Genomic DNA, 18,034 nt, shown 5'->3' with positions numbered 1-18,034 from the left:
CACCATTCAACTCGTAAGAGAACCGTGGGTTGTTCAAACCAAAATGAGCAACCACGCACTTGTCAACACTAGATGTCATGCTCCATTCATTTACCCATGCTGCAATCCTGTATAAGTTGGTCTGCAAGCAACTACCTATCGCTTTGATTCCCAATTACCCCCATTAGCTTCACGTCATCTGTGAATTTGCTAGCAATCCCATCAATACACATAAAGAGGTTCTATCGGTATTCACTATTGGAACTTGAATCTGATCTGACAACTCAATAGCTTCCTTCTAATGTACAATAATCCACTTCCGAATTTCGAACAATTGTACATACTGTACCTGTGAGCTATAAATGTAAGTAGGGTGGATCCGGGTATAGTTTACGTAGTTATAATTCATCATTTTTGTAACATTGGATATGTAATGATGTCCCAGTTAAGTGATCACAATGTTGCCACAACAAGTTTTGTGTGCACTGACTGTGCATAATTTTATTAATTTAAATTTCAATTAGAGATAGACAGCTTTTTCTCAGCTCAAAATACACCAAGGAGATTTTTTCTGGATATTATGACGAGGTGAATTCAGAAGGAAACGTCATCTGGGGGGTCTCCACCAGGAATCAAACTTAGGTCCTCTTGCAAACTGGGCAAGTGTGCGTTACCATATACACCACTGGAGATATGACCTTGCCTTCAAATTTCAGGCACTGCGGCATGCGACACTAAAATAGAGTTACCAGTAGCCTCCCTTGACACCAGCAAATGGCCCCCTGGCGGGACGGTAGAGAGAGAGATAGATGGCATTTTCTCAGTCCAATACATCAAGGAAATAAGGCAAAATTTTCTTTCACGACACAGAATTTCCCATCTAAGGAAATAGATCAAAATGTCTATTTCCTTAAATTGTAATCGCTCAATACGAGGACAAACGCTTGATTAAAATGAATGGTCAATGCAATAACTCATGAAAACGTATAACACTACAATTATTTGGCAATTACTGTTAGGTGCATAATTTTTATTTATTTCTGATGGTTCAGCTGTAGTGGTTTATGATCATCCACATTCTTCTTCCTCCATCAAATTCACATTTAACAACATGGGGTTCTTAACCTCCATTGCACAAACCAAATTTAGCTCGCAAAAAGCGTTCTGCTAAAAATTATTAATACACACACGCAGACTTGCCATATGCCCAGGAAGAAAAAAGACAGTATATCCAGATACTTCGAGGTGAAAATACGAGCCGAGATCTCCCTGTTAAAAACTCTCGCCACAGAGAGCAACAGGTTTACAATGAAACAATTTTTCAATCATTTTATTTCACTCATAGTTAGAAAATTGATGGCAGCAGTACATATAACAAGCATCACACAGAAACAAACTTCCCGTTGGTTCACAACACATACACGCACATTTCAACATTTACCAATTCGTTAGAGGAATATGTACTATTAAGTAGTAGTATATTTTTGGATCCCTATATAGAGAAAATATAGGACATTGCAAATTATTGCCAAAAAAATTATCAAAGGTCTCCATTAATCACTAAAAAAAATCACCAATGGCAATCATCACCAATCGAAATGAAGCACTAAGGTAAATCACAGTGGATTAAAGTGGAGTTAACAAGAGGAAAGAGAAAACTTTTTTTTATTCAAATATATATATATATATATGCAAGATCATTATTTATACAACTAATATTGGTTATTTAGTTACAATAATTATAGTCATTATTACCACAATATAAATAAGTTATATAAATGTTCTTATTCCTTGATTTTTCAATAAAAAATAAAAATTCAACCAAATTCATTGAAAAAAAAGGACATCTTTATGAGTGAAGTCGGAAAATAGTCAAAATATAAAGGTAATGTCCTAAATGTGTAATAGTAAAGTAATGCCCTAATGTAAAATACAAGTCATATGGTCACCCTCAGTGTAACAGTATCTAGCCTGCAGACTGAGAAGGTTGCGCACCACCTGGTTAACAAGGTTGTACTGTACTTTTGTTTTCAAAGAAGAAAAATGTCACAATAAGTTTTTTTCGTTTATTAAGAAAATTTTAGTTTACTTCTGTTTCTGTAACACATTTCAGATGTCTATTTTTATATTGCTATTCAAATAAAAGTATATATATATACATATATGAATTCCTGTTCGCTTTTTGTTTACTGAAAACCGCAATAAACAAAAGCTATTTTGATGTCCCTTTCTGTACATGATTAATTGTAAAGCTTCTTTTTGAAAAAGGAACACTTCCACTGTTTTTTTTTCTATTGCAACGGTCAGCTCTGTTGGATTATGAAACGGTTTATTCAAATGGGAATACTTTCAGTCGAAATCGTAATACAATGTAAAGTTGGTAGTTTCTACCAAAAAGAACCTTTCACCTTCACCTTTCCCCAAAGCACAATTTTTTACAACAAGCCCTCCGCTGACTGGAAATGTTCTGCAGTAAAAATTCCCGTAATATTGTTTTCTACATTTTTCTTAAAACTCTCCCAGATTGTTCTACAATGTACATGGCAGATTTCAGCATATTCTATTTTGGGGGTTCACCTTTTTCATTCACTTTTGTATTTTTCATTCAAAAGGGAACAATAACAAAGCGGTTGTTCTATTGGTGTCAAGGGATTTTTTGAAAATGGTATGTTTTTCAGAAGCGCTTTCGAAGTCATATTTTACAGTAGAACTATTCGACAATGGACAGCTAACAGCTATGGGACCGAAAATTTTATCCATTAACGAGGAGTGTCTAGTAATGAATAGTAAAATACATTGCCCCATCTTTATAATTCGAGAAAATGTTTGTTAGTGAAGGTGTCCACTAACCGGAATGTCCATTATGAAAGGTTCCACTATAGATCGTGCTTCTTATGAGAGAATAAGGGTATATATATTTTTCTCAGCTACGTGCAACCTTCTGAAATCAACGAATAAAAAAGGGATAATTTTTCTGTTTATATAAAATTGAATTTCTATGTGTGTGTATGTTCTCTATACAAATCTAGAATTTTAGATCCGTCGTCGCCAAATTTTGCATATATACCAAATGGGACCAGACTTAAACGATAGGCTACTTAAAAATTTTGTCAGACCAGGGCAAATATGCCCCAAATGGGTAAAAAACTGTAGGACAACAATGGTTTTGGGCCTCAACAATCGCTTTCCGAACGTTTACTTTGGTTACCGTGGTTCCCTAGCAATGCGTTTTAGACGTGTATATGCCTTTACAATGGTTTGTCATTTCTTCAATGCTGTACGTATATGTATAATAAACTGAAGAGCCAAAAAAACTGGTACAGGCATGCGTATGCAAATAAAGAGGTATGGAACCAATCAGAGTACGGCACTGTGGTCGGCAACGCCTATATAACACAACAAGTGTCTGGCATAGTTGTTAGATTTATCGATATCTTCTCAAACATGTAAAAAATTAGTCTCTGTATTGTCTTTTGATATTCAACTGCATAAATTCATGTGGGTTATAAGATATTTTAAAATTAATTATGGGCCCATAAAAAGTACATCGAAAAAATTCCACAGCTTTAATTAAGCATTTTCGGAAGCTGAAACAGGCAGAAATAGATAACTTGAAGTTCGGGGGGGGGGGGAATTCACTTATACGTTTCTTTAAATCTAGATTTGTTTATTTCAGGAGTTGTGGACACAGTTTGTATGTCCCACAAAGAGGGAGATAACACGTGATCCAAAAAGCCTCATTGAAGAAATCCTGGGCAGCGCCAGGTATTATAGCTAGTTGCACATATTTACCAAACAGGACCCGACTTGAACGAGTCTACTTTAAAAGTTTGTTAGAATTGGGCAAAAACTGTTAGGTAATAATGATTTCGGGGCCTCAACAATCACTTTCAGAATGTTTACTTTAGTTACCATGGTTCCCTAGCAATGCATTTTAGACGTGTATATGGATTGTCACTTCGTTAATGTTGCCAGTATATATGCATAATAATTTATGCCTTTATAATGGTTTGCCACTTTTTCAATCCTGCCAGTAATGAGGCATTTCGAATAGATGTCAATCAGCATCACTGAGGATCAGGCAAAGGATCATCCCCACAGAAATCAGTGTTAAAATTGCCTATTTTACTGTAGAAATGCGGAAATTTAGTGGGGTTTTCTGTCACATCAACAATTTTAAAAATTGTATTGAATTCTTGATTTTTGAAATATTAAGTTCGCTTAGAGATATATACGAAGAACAGAGAATTAAATATGAAGTAATTAGCCGGACCTACTTTTGAGTTGGATATTCATGCAATAACATTGATTTCAACTTTTTATTTGTATCTTCTCAAGCGTGTGAAAATTAATGTTTCCGTATTGTCCTTTAACATTCAGCTGCATAAATTCACATAGTTTAGGTTGTTTTAAAATTAATTATGGGCCCGTTAAAGTACATTGAAGAAGTTCCACTTGAAGTTCAAGGGAAAAAAATTAAAATACCTAGCTACCTAAGGAAAAAAAAACCTATCCATTTCATTTTTTTGTTTTTTCTTTCATGAGTTGTGCCAGAAGTCACCATATCGGTTAACTTGGACACGGTTAGTATGTCCCTTAAAGAAAGAAGGAGGATATCACATGATCCAAAAACCTCATTGAAGAAAACCAGGGCAGCGCCGGGCATTATAGCTAGTTTTGTATAAAGAGCAGATCATTGCTGCTTTTTTTCTTCTTCAAAGGCTGTATAATAGGCGAGATATGCTCTCAATCTAAAAGTGTCATTTTTGCAAAAAATGACTCTTTGTTGAACAATAATGAGAAGAAAAATTCTGCAACATTTATTAATGTGTTAAATAATACAAACATTCAAGTCCATGAATTAATCAATGAACAATCATTTTTTCGAAACCAAAAATGAAAGGTAATGGAAAACGATGATCTCAAAATAGATGCAGATGCTTATCCATGACCATACTTGGAGGTGCAATAGACTCGACTCCTTCAAAAGGATCTGCAAGGAAATATATTATCAGATTCCATTTCATTAGCATTAATATTTTAAAACAAATGTTTTCCGCAGCTCAAATAAAGGTGATCAATAAGTTGGGAATAGGCACACAATCACAGCAAACTTGATTAATATCTGATAACTTTTCTTATTTAATAACAATATTTATTTATAGAAAGACCAAGAATTTCGAAAGTGTAGAAAAAAGGTAATAAATTTCTGTAAAAAAGCAAACACATTAGTAAAAGGCAAAAGCTAGTCCGCAACGAGTCAAAATGAAGGGTGGAAACTCACCATAGAACAAATCTTCAGGTACGATAACCTCATCAGTTCCCTCGAGTGTCTCCAAAGCCAGATTAGAACTCGGCAAGAAAGGTAATCGCTGAACCTATCACAAATATATTTTTTTACAATGATCATTATATTTGATCATTACATCAAGTAGCATGATTATGACTATAGTTCGTTTCAGGTTAACTTTGCAGTGGAGAGAAAGGTAGAGAGTGTACTCCTTCGCTGCAAAATGAAGTTCCCATAAATCAGAGCTTTACGATGATCATTTATATAGAATATTTCAATTTTTTTTAATGATTTTGTGAAAAAAAAAGGAAAAATATCGTTTTGAACCGATGTTTTTTCGTTTGAAAATTTTAAATTAGAAAAAAATATTGGTTACCATTATCCAAAAATCTATAGCAACCACAACGACATTTTCGCGGTATCCTAGAAATCGTCCATACCTTACCGAGGCCGCCCATCGATACATTGGTTAAGAGGCTTTTGTTGCCATAGCAATGAGTGATGAGGTTCCCTCGTAGCTTCCTCTTCACTGCAAAGTTAACCTGAAACGGACTATAGTATGCATTTCTAATGACTAATAAAAACTATAAAAATAAGGGCTTGACAAATCCCAGATAGCCATGGGGACTAAAAAATTTTTATTGCCGCCTGAAATTTTCAGTGCGTGCAAAGACTAAATTGGAGTTTGAGAACAATGTAAAATTTCCAAATTTGCATAAAAATTGAAAAAGGTCACCAATGCCCTGGAAAAAAAAAAAAAAAAAACCCTGTTAGAAAATGGCTGGTGCCCAATTTATTTTTCTATTTATCAAGCCCTGTTAAAAATATTTTTATTTTAAACCACCAACTGTTTTAAAAAAATAATTAGGGTTGGCTGTGTCAGGATACGGCATCAAGTTTTTAATATGAATACATTGTTATTTGAAAGGTGTTCTAAGAGAGAGAGAGTATAGAGAACTAACAATGATTGTACACAAGATTTGTAAGCAATACAAATTTTTGCCATGTGAAAAGAAGAATTTGACACCTCACGTTTCCAACACTATTGTGCAATCTATTGATAACAACAACAAACTAACCATGACCCCTGCTCTGTTCCCAAAAGTGATATAAACTGGTTATCTTTCAAAAGAATGGTGGGAGAAAATCCAATGACCCTCATCTATTTTGTGATGTTTCTAATGAATTTGTTAGACTTTACATTCCAAGCAACTAAAATAGTCACTAATTACCAATGGGAATTAAAAAAAATTGAAAAGCAATATTTGAGGTTTTAGACGCGAGGTTTTCTGACATGACCATGGTTTAAACTGCAAAAAACCTGCCAACCATGGTTATACAGCATAAAATACATAAAATTTGGCGGGGGGGGGGGTGTGAATTACATAAAATGTTATTTCATGAACCCCCCACAGAAAGCTTTTACTCAAATTCAACTGGGTCAAAAGGCCCAAGTTTTTCAACAACTTGAATCCCAGGGACTTGGGAGATGTGATATCACTCGATCACTGATAAACATCCAGAATTGATGTCTCAAAAGCTGTAATATGGAAATAAAACACAAGCCAACAATGAATAGAAGAAATTGGTATGACAAAAGGCAGATTAGGCAAAAAAAAATTAACATCAATGTTTTCAAATTACACGCAAAAACAAATGAAGCAATTGAAATAAATATTTGTTAAAACACACCTTTGCAACAGCTTTCTTTTCCATCATGATTCTAAGAGGGGCATGGATCCCTTGGGCAGATTTCAAGCAGGCAAGTTTCATCTTTTCACTGTTAATCTTAAACTGTTAAAAAAAAAAAGTTGCTTGAGATGTGTACAAGGCAAAACTTGAAAAAATAAGCAATTTTCAAGTACCATTTGGGAGGCACCTTTGTTGTATAGATACATGGTTGTTACCATGTCCGATCTGCCCTTCTGGCAGTTGCATAGGTGCCCATTCCCAGACTTGAAAAACCTGTAGTTTGTAACATGACAAAATATTTTGTGCTTAAAAAAAGGGGGGGATAGGAATTTTTTTGAGGGACGGCATAGGATGACCACATAACCCAATATTTTCCAGGGTATTCAGTCATGACTTTTTTAAAGATGTCCTCTTGTTACGAGAGCTTTTAACTTTTACGAGAGCTAATGATGCAAAGATGAATTTGGGAAAGAAAATTTGTCCCTATGGGAGAATTGAACCCACATCCTCTCACATGCCAGGTGAGTGTGTTAGACCGCTATAAAAGCAACAAACTTCTTTCCTTAGAGATTGTATGCATTGAACGGGATCTGTACATGGACAGTCTGACCTAACTCAGTCAATAGCTCACATACACTGACATTGTGCCACCAGATGGCACAATCTGAAGAGTCATTAAAAATGTTTGTGTGAATAACGGAGAGTGATATCATCTTCAGATTAGTCACAACCTGGTGGCACAATGCTAGTGTATGAGACCTGTAGATTAACGGCCATATTCACTGACAGAGTTTAATTGCAATTGTGGGTTAAAGGATTAGAGATAGACACAGGTTGGTTAAAATCCCGAATTGAACAAATTCATGTCAATCTCTAATTCTTTAACCTGGGATTGCAGTTAAAATCTGTCGGTGAATACCGTTATTTAGGTTTGCAAGGACCGAGGAATTTCTAATTTTTGTGCAGCACAATCTGAAGATTCCCAAGGAATTTTAAATAAAGATAAAAAAAATCGGAAGAATTTCCAACCAATTTTAATAAGGTTAAAAAAAAAACAGGCTTCCGGGTAAATCGGAAGAATTGCCATATATGCAATATAATTTTTTTAGTTGCCACTGTGAATAAGAATTGTCAAGTAAAGTATCAATCGGAATAACACGATAGTTAGTTACACCAGTTTGCGGCCTGCGAGCAGTAGTCATATTGCATATCTGACCAGTAGACTGAACATATTTTACACCAGTGGTTCTCAACCTCGGATCATATTGTTTCCCTTGTGATCCTGGGATATTCAATAGGGGCCACAAGTGCTAATAAAATGGAAGGGGAGCCATAGCAGGTGGCATTATTGATGCCACAAAGAGCTGCGAAAAGAAACTCAAATGTGAAGAAACAAAAACTTTAGAATGAAATATTGTGAAAAAAGTGTGATTAATTTCAGACTCCAGCACAACTACATATCTAACAAAGGTCATCTTGATACAACATGGGCCTAGCTAGGCATGGCCTGGTATATGGGGAAGGGGGTGGGGTTCTGGCACTATGATTTTTGAAAGTAAACACGTAAATATGTAAGCTTTTACTTCTGCATAAGAACAAGACGCCAGAACATCAGTACATCGATTAGTGTTGGCCAAATGATTTCGACGTGGTACCTGCATGGACCCTCCTCTTTTAACAAGAGAGAGGCTCAGGAAGTCTAGAGATCAATCTTATTTATATAAAACTTTTGCTCACAATTTAAATTTGCTCGATAAATACATTCAATAAGCAGGAAGTATCTTGCTGTTGAATGGTATGGTGGGGGGGGGGGGGGGGGACTGGATAAGATAAGGGCCCACTTGTACACTGTCTTGTTACCCATGCGATAGCCATTGATACAATAGAAAAAAATGTATGACCCCTGTTTCGTAAATTATTGGCCGCATAAATGAAAGGAATAAGCAAGTTTTTATTATCTTTCATGTTACTAAAAATATCCTATAAATATGCTTTTACCCTCTATAAAATGTGTCAAATTCTCGGGAGTACATACAGAATGATAAATTTTAAATTAAAAAGAATAGTAAAAAAATATAGTAAACTATCAAAGTACAAGTCTAGTGAATTTCAAAATGTAAAATAAAAATTTGTGTATATATATTCAAACGTTAAATAAAAATCTACCAAACTGGAAACAGCATAAAAACATCTCCCTTTTTATAAAAACTTCCTCGAACCTTACTCTAACAAGACAGGGGCCTGTCCCAGCAGCTCCTAGAGATAGGTGGCCTTTGCACCGTTTGAAAGTTATCTGTAACGTCATTAAAACTACCTAGAAAGTTTTCCATATTTTTGAACCACCGCATGCTATTTCGTTTGTTCTTATTTTGGCATAGAATCTTCCTGGTTGGTTCACATATACAGCATGGTGATTGCATATGGGGCATAGAAATCGCCAATTCTGAGAGATCATTTCTTTTCCGCACAATGATCGAGCAGGGAATTTTTTTCCCTGAAGATTCTGAGGGAAAATTGACTACTTACTGACGCCACGAGTAGCGCGCTGAGGCTTTCTATCTCTAAGAGGTAATGTCTGTCCAGCCAAAATTTGGGTCCAATTTCCAGAACCTTCAAAATATTCTGGACCTGAAAAACGAACCCTTAACAAAATGAAAATTAATGAAACCATAAATTTGGAATTTCATTTATTTTCTGATAGATCAATTAGATTACTTCACTTCCCACAGAATTACTGATCCTATTCACAAAAAATAAGGATAATTTTCACAAAAACCGGACTCAACAAAAAAAGTCTGGACAGACCCCCTGCAAGATCAGAAAAGAATAGGAAATCTTGATACCTCACCATTAATTCCTAAAAATCATAATAAATCTTTTGCTTAAAATAAATTGTAAAGCATCACAAATGGGACAAAAAAAAAAAATAAAACTATGATGAGTAAAAATTCTTAAAAATATAATTACAATTTTTTCAGATGCTTCTATGGGATGTGGAGCAGCCACTTGAGCCCTGACACAAGAAAACCTGCAGAAGAAGAAAAAAAAAAAAAAAATATATATATATATATACAGTAGATGCTGCTTATATTAGAATCACAAATATTATCACTTTTGTATGGAACATATCAATACCATGTGGAAAAACTGTTTCATAGTTATCAGGATTTTAGTTTATGTCGAGGGGGGGGGGGGGGTTCTAAACTATGCACCACTAACCTTTGTCAGGAGCACCACATAACGGTGGCCCAGGCAAAGGTTTTACGAAGAGATTCTTTGATAAACTGCTCTGGGGAGCCACAGATAAGGATTGATAAAGGAAAGGGGGGGCAGTGGATGGAAAAAGTATAAGAACCCCTAGTTTACGTTATGTTTTTACCACCTAAATTTCCTTTTTTCTGCATATTTTGAAGATAGCATGTTGAACCACACATTGAACCATTCATTATCATTAATCTAAGTTAAAACAAAGTTATAATAATACTAAGACTATGTAGTAGGCCAGACAATTATTTGATACAATTATTCAATCATTACAATTCACTCATAGTTGATAAACTGATGGCAGAACCACACATCCCAAGCATTACACAGAAACAAACTTTACGTCGGGTTCACAACATGTATGAATTCATTATAAGTTCTGCAAAGGAATGTAGATAAGGCACACTGTGGCTTAGTAGTAGATCAGACAGTGGGCCAAAAATTTCTGTACTCGATTCAAAGGTTTGAATCCTACTGCACCAACAAGGGTGTTTGGCTGAAGTCGGTTTTCTGTGGTACCAAACTTTGAGGTGTGAATACAAATAAAACTTCCCTGTTAAAAAGTCTCGCCACAGAGAGCTACAGGCCTACAATGGTACATACATTCAATTGTATTGCGTCGATAGCTATCACAATCGTTCTCAAAGCAATTGTTCAGGTCCAGTTCAATAATAGGCTAATAATAAAACAGAAAAGTGGAGACTTGCTTTTACCATTTAAAAATAAGCCTACAAAACATAAAACTTGTATTCCTCCCATCATTCAACACTCCTTTCATTACTTTATGGCCACTTAAAGGGCCCTTTTGAAGACCGAGTAATACCCTCAGTACTCTTCTTTTCTAATACTGAAAACCTGTACCTCGACCATTCTTAAACCACCTGCAGGCAATTAAGTATTATGTCATCTATTAGTGCATCCCTTCCATGGAAATATTTGCTGTTGGTTCTGACTCATTTATTTTCTTTCTCTCATTTTTAGTTTTCTTTTCTTTCGTACAAACCATCCACAGAAAAAACATTTCCCCCAAATGCATGGCTAAGATACCTGTAGATCATGGGATGGAATTGACCAATGAAGTTAATTTTAATATTAATTAAATGGGTCGAATAGACCCCATGCAATCTTTTTTCTGTACGTACCTCCTTAACTAGGCAACAGATGGCAATGCTGGTTTTGGTATTCGCTAGCAGCCTACAGATGGCTCTGCAAGTGCTATTACTTTGAATTTATTCTGCGCTGTCTGGCAGTTGAGAGCAGTCGTAGGTGTGCGAGACCCCACAAAAGTGTTTATGTTAATGTGTTTTTTGTTTTTTTTCAGGTTTTTTTTTCATTGAAGAGTAAACATTTCTGAGAAACTTTCTCCCGGTTTTGTGCATTACATTTTTGTAATATTTGCAAAAGTTGATGTTCGCCATGTGTGTCTGCTCAAAAAGACACAAAGGGCAGGGTGGATACCCTTGACCAGCTGTGTGGCACATATACAACTTTGAGACACACAAGGAGATGTCCTATGGCTATTTCTTCACAATGTTGCACATTGCCTTTGTAAAAAGTGCCATTGTATCAAACTACAAGTCTAATTCAACAGCACAAATGATGCTGTGAAGAAAATTTTTGACTTCATTGGGCATGACTCTTATCAAAGAGCATATTGGTCAGCAAGAAACCAGATATCCTTCAAGGGAGCTTCAGCAACTTGCAATGAAGATTAAAGCTGGAGACAAACCAAAGACAGGAATGACCAGCTCCACGTGTTTGAAAAGGATGTTTCCAGCTGTGCCCTCGAGAGAAAGACAAAATTTTCTTGCATGCGGTGTGAGAAGTTCCTTTGCTTGGAACACAGCTCACGTATTGGCCAAGACTGTGCAAAATAACATTCACATGTGTGTAACTTATGTAACTTATATCACAATTGAATGTAAATATTTGTACCAACATCTGATTTTCCTGGACGGGGGAGGGGGGGGGGAAGGGTTTCCTCAGACTCCACTAGAGTTTCAGTGCAATTTTTTTTTCCACCAGACCAGTTAAAGGTTAACTTCCCGCAATTTCAATATTTAAAAAGAAAGGATTCTAGCTTTGGGGGGGAGGGGACTTGTTTTAGAATAATTGTTGCGTTGACATGGGAAAGCATGTAAGCCACAAAAACAGAATTTTCTTTTTGCAGATAAGGTAGTAAGAACCCATGCCAATGGCATGGTAAAGCTAGTAAGTTGCTATAAGAAATAGTTTAGTTTTTACAACTCTCCAAAGAATGTGTTAAGCGTAAGGGCTTTGGCACAGAGCTTTTTACATGTTCTGTAAAATTTGATTTTAGTGACTTGCATGCTTTCCCATGTCAATGTGACAATTGCTGAACAATCTGAAAAAAAAGTAATATTGTTATCTTATGCGCATAAAAACAATAAGAAGCCAATCAAGAAAATCATCTGATTACAAATAGCTGTCAGTGACTTACAGCCAGCAGCTCTTATTTCGAATGAAGTTGATTATGGCAGGGAGGAGGGTCACACTTAAAAAGTTTGGGAACCACTGCTCAAGACAAAGGTTGGCAACGCTCACTTTGAGGAACACTGGTCCAGTCCAATCTTTCAAGAGTCAATATCTTTCTCTAATGTGAGCATGCTAATTTTTATGATACAAAAGATCATAAATGCAAACACAACTTGTTAAATATTTGATTCATTTTTACCCATCAGTCATAGTCTCGTGAACTTTATATTCTCCTCGTTCTTGTAAATGAACCTGAGTTGATGGTTTCGGTTGAGGTTTCACAGATTGAAAATCCATGGCTTCTATATATTTTAGGTAGAGACCTGTAATGCATATTAAACAGGTGGATAATCACAGTAAAACATGGTTAGTCACTTTACAAATGAAAATTTAATATGCTCAGCCAATTTCACTTTACTCAGCAACTTTGAATAAACAACTTAGTCATTAGGAATGATTTTGGTTCACTATCAGTATAATTTTGATGCAAGTCCCTATTTTCCATACTACATCCCTTGGCCCATCCACCACAGTCACGAAAGAAACATTGGGGGGAATTTTTCAACACAGCTGCTGAAAAATTGCAGTTATTGCATGAAGTCACCCTTAGAGACGTCGCTAGTGATATAATTTTGTATAGAGCATTGCATTTGAAATTGATTGAGATGATATTTGTGGAGTTTTTTTCTCTTCTGTTTATATATTTCTTGTACATACTGTTTTCCCAGTATGAGGTCATTCAAGTGGTACATTACCATCGATGAGGGGTGGGTGGGGATTTCCGATATGTTGACTTTTGATGACAAGGTGGTGGGGCTTATTATGCTTACATCATCGACCCTTTATAAAAATATGAAATATTCTTAATGGCATCTTACTCGGTGCGCCAAAAAAAAAATTAGTAAAACTTTTTGCTAGTTTGTTGGCACATGTAGGGCACTTATCCCTATTGATAAGTTCCCTACAGAGCCACTTTACTAAATGTTTCTTGGATCCAAGTGATCTGGAAATGTGTCGCGGGCTGCTTAAGTGCTCTGGACCTGAGCACTTAAGCCTCGTGTCATACAAGTGATCCGTGATTACGTTGTGGTTCACTCAAGTAATCTGGGAATGTGCCACGGGTAACTAGAAAGATGTAGGAGCAACACTGGGTGCTGCACCAGTGTTCTAAAACTGTACCAGATGTCACTCAAGGGATCTCTAGATGTGCCACAGATCGCTTAAGTGTTCTGGAACTGTGTTACGGGTCACTTAAGTTATCTGTGTGCCATGGGAATACTTGAGTGATCAGAAAATGTGCCACAGGCCGCTTAAATGGTCTGCAATTATGATACAGGTGACTTACACGGTCTGTAATTGTGGTGCTTACTTCATTTTTACAAAATTAGGTTTGAGGGATACAGGCCACATTTGGTCCGCGGGCCAAGGTTTAACCTTAAACGGCTCAGAGGGTGGGTCACAACGAATTTCTTAAAAAAGAAATTTTTAATTCTTAGCCTTCAAATGCTATTGAAATTAACCGAAATATAACAACATATAAAGGTATTTTCTTTTGAAATTTTAATTTTTTAAAAATATTATTTGCATTAAAAAAATAAATTTCTGTTCATCTAGGGGAGGGGGGGGGACTCGTCTCTGATCCCCCCAATGTGCACTAGGAGGTAGGAGCAGAACTGACAAAATTTTGCTGACAAAGAAGAGAAGGAGTCAAAAATGTCTGAAAATTTGTTGACATTATATTTGAACGGCCCCTATGTTTCATTCAGTTTTTCCCATTGGAATACCTCATTTGCTCTCTTAGGTTGTACATTCATATTTTTATTTTTATCAATTTTTTTGCATACTAGCCGTTATAATGTTAATCCCGCAATTGTGTTCTTATTGAACCCAGAGAGCTTTTATTGCCCCCGACCGTTGTACTATTTAACAAGGCAGAACACGCTGCATCTCTTACGCCGTGACATATTTTGTTTTGAAAGGTAGGAGTTTTAGCTCTTGTCCCAATAATCAGCGTGCTTCAAGTGACAATAACGATCAATTTGTCACATACTGTCAATGAGTGAAAGAGTTTTTCTCAGCATGCAAGTTTTCATGCACTAGCAATAGCAAACCTAGCGAGTTCTCCCGGGTTAAAAAAAGTGTGCTGGTTTTTATTATTTTCAATTCCGTATCAGATCTAGGGGAATGTTATATTTTTAATCTTGGGAAATTTACAGCTCTTATTCTTCCTTTTTTTGTTGTATCTTACATACTTTTCCAGCATGTTACTTTGTTTTTCTTGAACACAGAAAACTTTTTTTGCCCCTAATCACTGTATTATTTGAAAAAAAGTCTGGGTTTTTATTATTTTCAATCCTGTATCTGGTCTAAGATGTTATATTTTAATCTTGATACCCCTATTTAATCCAAGAATGCTTTGTTATTGTCGTTTGTTCTATTATATGAATTTTTTTGTTTTTGTCGACGTGTTGACAATTTTTGTTATTTGGCAAGACATCCAAGACCATGAGTATGCTTCACTCTTGGAGGCTTCTTGTCATGCTTTCGGGCATTTTTCTTGTCAAAGAAAAAAATCGGTAAAATGACAGGGACCTAACCAAAATGAATCTCATTTTTTAAACTATACATTTATTACAGAGTCCATGAAAAGCCGGGGGGACCACCAAACTCAGTTTCACGGTTTCCCAAACCTTTCAATCTACCACTTTCCCACTCAAGCCAGCCCACAGGATCCTAAACTATACCAAAGCTTCTACCGCACCTTGAACCCTTCCAACATCAAGCACAGATCCAAAAGAGGAGGGCAGTTCAGAGGAGGCCTTCTCTTCGACAAGGCACAGCAAATTTTGAAGACGCAAGTTTTTTAAGAATGACACTCCTTCAAGACCACTTCCACAAGCACAGTGCAAAATGTGTAGATTACAAGATCCAATGTAAATAAAGCAAGGTGAACCAGATAGTTTTACTGCGTTGTCCATCATTTTTTAAAGGGATTTGTTCACATTTGACTGTTCAATGCCAGTGTAATCATTTTCGACAAATGAAGCACTTCCATTTCTAGCTCTTTGCTGAGCACATTGTAAATATTGTTTATGCCTGTTCGCGCCTTAAAAATACAGAAGATAATTGAATGCTATTGGGTAGCACCAGAATCACCAAACCTAGAATAGGCCTATGTATCTAACTGCTTTGAAATGCAAACTGTTGTTTCACCTATTTGCACCGTAATTTTGAATGTTAGTTACTGTCCAAGACCACAAAGTAATAAATACAAAATTATTTTTCCCATCCAGACAGAAGTTTTTAATGACTACTATACTTGTTGAACCCTCAAACTAAGCAAATGAAAATTTAATCAACCAAATACCACCCCCCCCCCCAAATAACCTTAAAAATGATAAAATTTCTGCTCAGAATCATTGATTGCATTCTTCAACATCTGTAATATTTGGCAATATATCAATGATTTCCTGCTCAATTAAAATCAATTACACAGATTTTGTTGATAGGATTTGGTAAAAAAGTAGGAAAAGTAGGACAAAAACTAGAAAGTAGAACAAAACCAAGAAAGGAGGACAAAAATGGGACATTTTACCGAAAAGTAGGACGAGTGGGAGCCCTGAAATTTTTCTGCTCTATACAATATGGAGTGATCCAATGCTCCTACACAACATGTTGCTTCTGACACACTGCCCTAGATCCACTCCATATGAAGGTGAAGATGTCTGCCTCGGCTTCATTCACAGCTAAAGTTGCCTGCATCTATTCCAATCATGACTGAAGATACCTGCATTTACTCTATAGCTGAAGATGCCTGCCTCTATTCCATTCTTCAATGGGAACAACCACTCCTCCCAAGTGCTGAATAGTATGGGACAATTCGTCTGTCCTGTAAGCGGGACGAACAAACTAACTAATGCAAACTGCTCCTCCCACATCGCTCTAGATCAGTGCCTGTCCATCGCCCCGAGTTGGAGATTTTTGGAAACGCTACTCTAGGATGTAGGGTGGAGAAAATTTAAACCAACACATTCTTATGCAGGGCATAGGAAAGTGTGCATGTGCCTCCCACAAAGGTAGGGCTGATAGAGCTCAAACCCTGGGAGCCAGGAACAATTACCACCATTTTTTGTTTTTTCACCGTATACAATCACTGTGGAGGGGGGCCCGTGAAAAATCTGGCTTGGAGGCTCTGCCCTAGGATATGAGAGCCATGAAGTGTGGCATTATAATTTGAAAATAAATCCACTAACTGACCAAATATATTTGACTCTTCCCCCCCCCCCGGAGCACAGAATGTGGGGGAGGGTGAAGCTATTCATGCTTTGCTCAGGGACCCCTCCCCGTCGAAGTCCCGGGGTCCCCTGTTCTTGTGAAAATTTTATGACAGCTACAAAATTGATCGAATACTTTTACTAAGTAATAACTACCGATATTTATAAACATCATGTTGTGAACACAATATATTAAAAATCGAATTTCAAAACTTGATTACAATTATAAATAAAAAATATATAAATATGCTTATACCGTTTTATTTAGAGAAAAATCGCAAACTCACTGCACTTTCTTTTTCTTTCCTCGTTACAGTTACAGTTACAGTTGAATTAAGCAGGGCTATCGGCTGCAGAGACCATTCCCTGGCTGGGAGAGTTCTTTCCTCGTTTCCACGAACAGAGAATTAAAAATTCCTGATGAGGAAAAAAGTCATGAGCTTAGCTGAACAGAAAATTTATTCAGCATTTGGCCATCTATCGGCAGACTATAAAAAAATATCTTCCGGGAAAAAAAACAATTATGGAATATGCACTGCCATCTAATATTTATAAAAAAGGACAATGAAACAAACATCTAACACTATTTTTTAAAACTAGATGGCAATAAACATGTCCTCCTTGTTTTCTGAGCTATAAGTAAAGTTACTTATAGCTCAGTGCCTCCAGGAGATATTTTTCACACTAGAAAACTGTACAGTCAAAGTCGTACAGCTTTCGAAAGAAACAAGAGTAAGTCAAAACCGACCATGTTATTACCAATACATATAGGTTATTTTGCACTTGTCATTGACGCGTTTTTTTGCTAATACTGGCGCTTTTCCGGGAGAGTTTGTTACATCGATGGTCGTCAAGAACATTCCATCAAAGCCTGCAAATTCACCAAGCACACCAGTGTTTGTTGACAAATCAATCTTGAGACGGCTTCATCAAAGATTGAAAAATATCACTGAAACTTGAAATGTACTGCCATCTATGAATGAGAAATAGTACTGGTGTAAAATAGCACTAGTTTCCCATTCATTTTTTACATAATAGA

The 18,034-nt window shown here is 36.3% G+C and overlaps 1 protein-coding gene across 2 annotated transcripts; it reads right to left on the bottom strand.

Annotated features, from left to right (window-relative positions):
* Positions 1-4,776: 4,776 nt before the first annotated feature.
* Positions 4,777-17,413, bottom strand: Pomp (proteasome maturation protein). 2 transcript variants are annotated; one of them, XM_089237249.1, is made up of 6 exons: positions 17,283-17,413; positions 12,921-13,044; positions 9,929-9,989; positions 6,962-7,063; positions 5,264-5,357; positions 4,777-4,972 (listed from the first exon to the last, which is right to left on the bottom strand). In XM_089237249.1, exons 2-6 carry the CDS (start codon positions 13,016-13,018, stop codon positions 4,902-4,904), a joined length of 426 nt encoding a protein of 141 aa, XP_089093375.1. In that variant the 5' UTR covers positions 13,019-13,044; positions 17,283-17,413; the 3' UTR covers positions 4,777-4,901. The 2 variants fall into 2 exon arrangements, with proteins under 2 accessions (XP_089093375.1, XP_089093374.1); XM_089237248.1 differs by having other exon boundaries at positions 17,252-17,389.
* Positions 17,414-18,034: the final 621 nt, after the last annotated feature.

The sequence above is a fragment of the Pholcus phalangioides genome, unplaced genomic scaffold, assembly GCF_987345545.1.
Source record: "Pholcus phalangioides strain wild (caught in Gottingen) unplaced genomic scaffold, Ppha-v1.0 ptg000002l_1, whole genome shotgun sequence".
NCBI classification, from domain to species: Eukaryota; Metazoa; Arthropoda; class Arachnida; order Araneae; family Pholcidae; genus Pholcus; species Pholcus phalangioides.
Note: the sequence above shows the minus strand (reverse complement) of the source record. Positions and strands in the feature narration are given on the sequence as shown.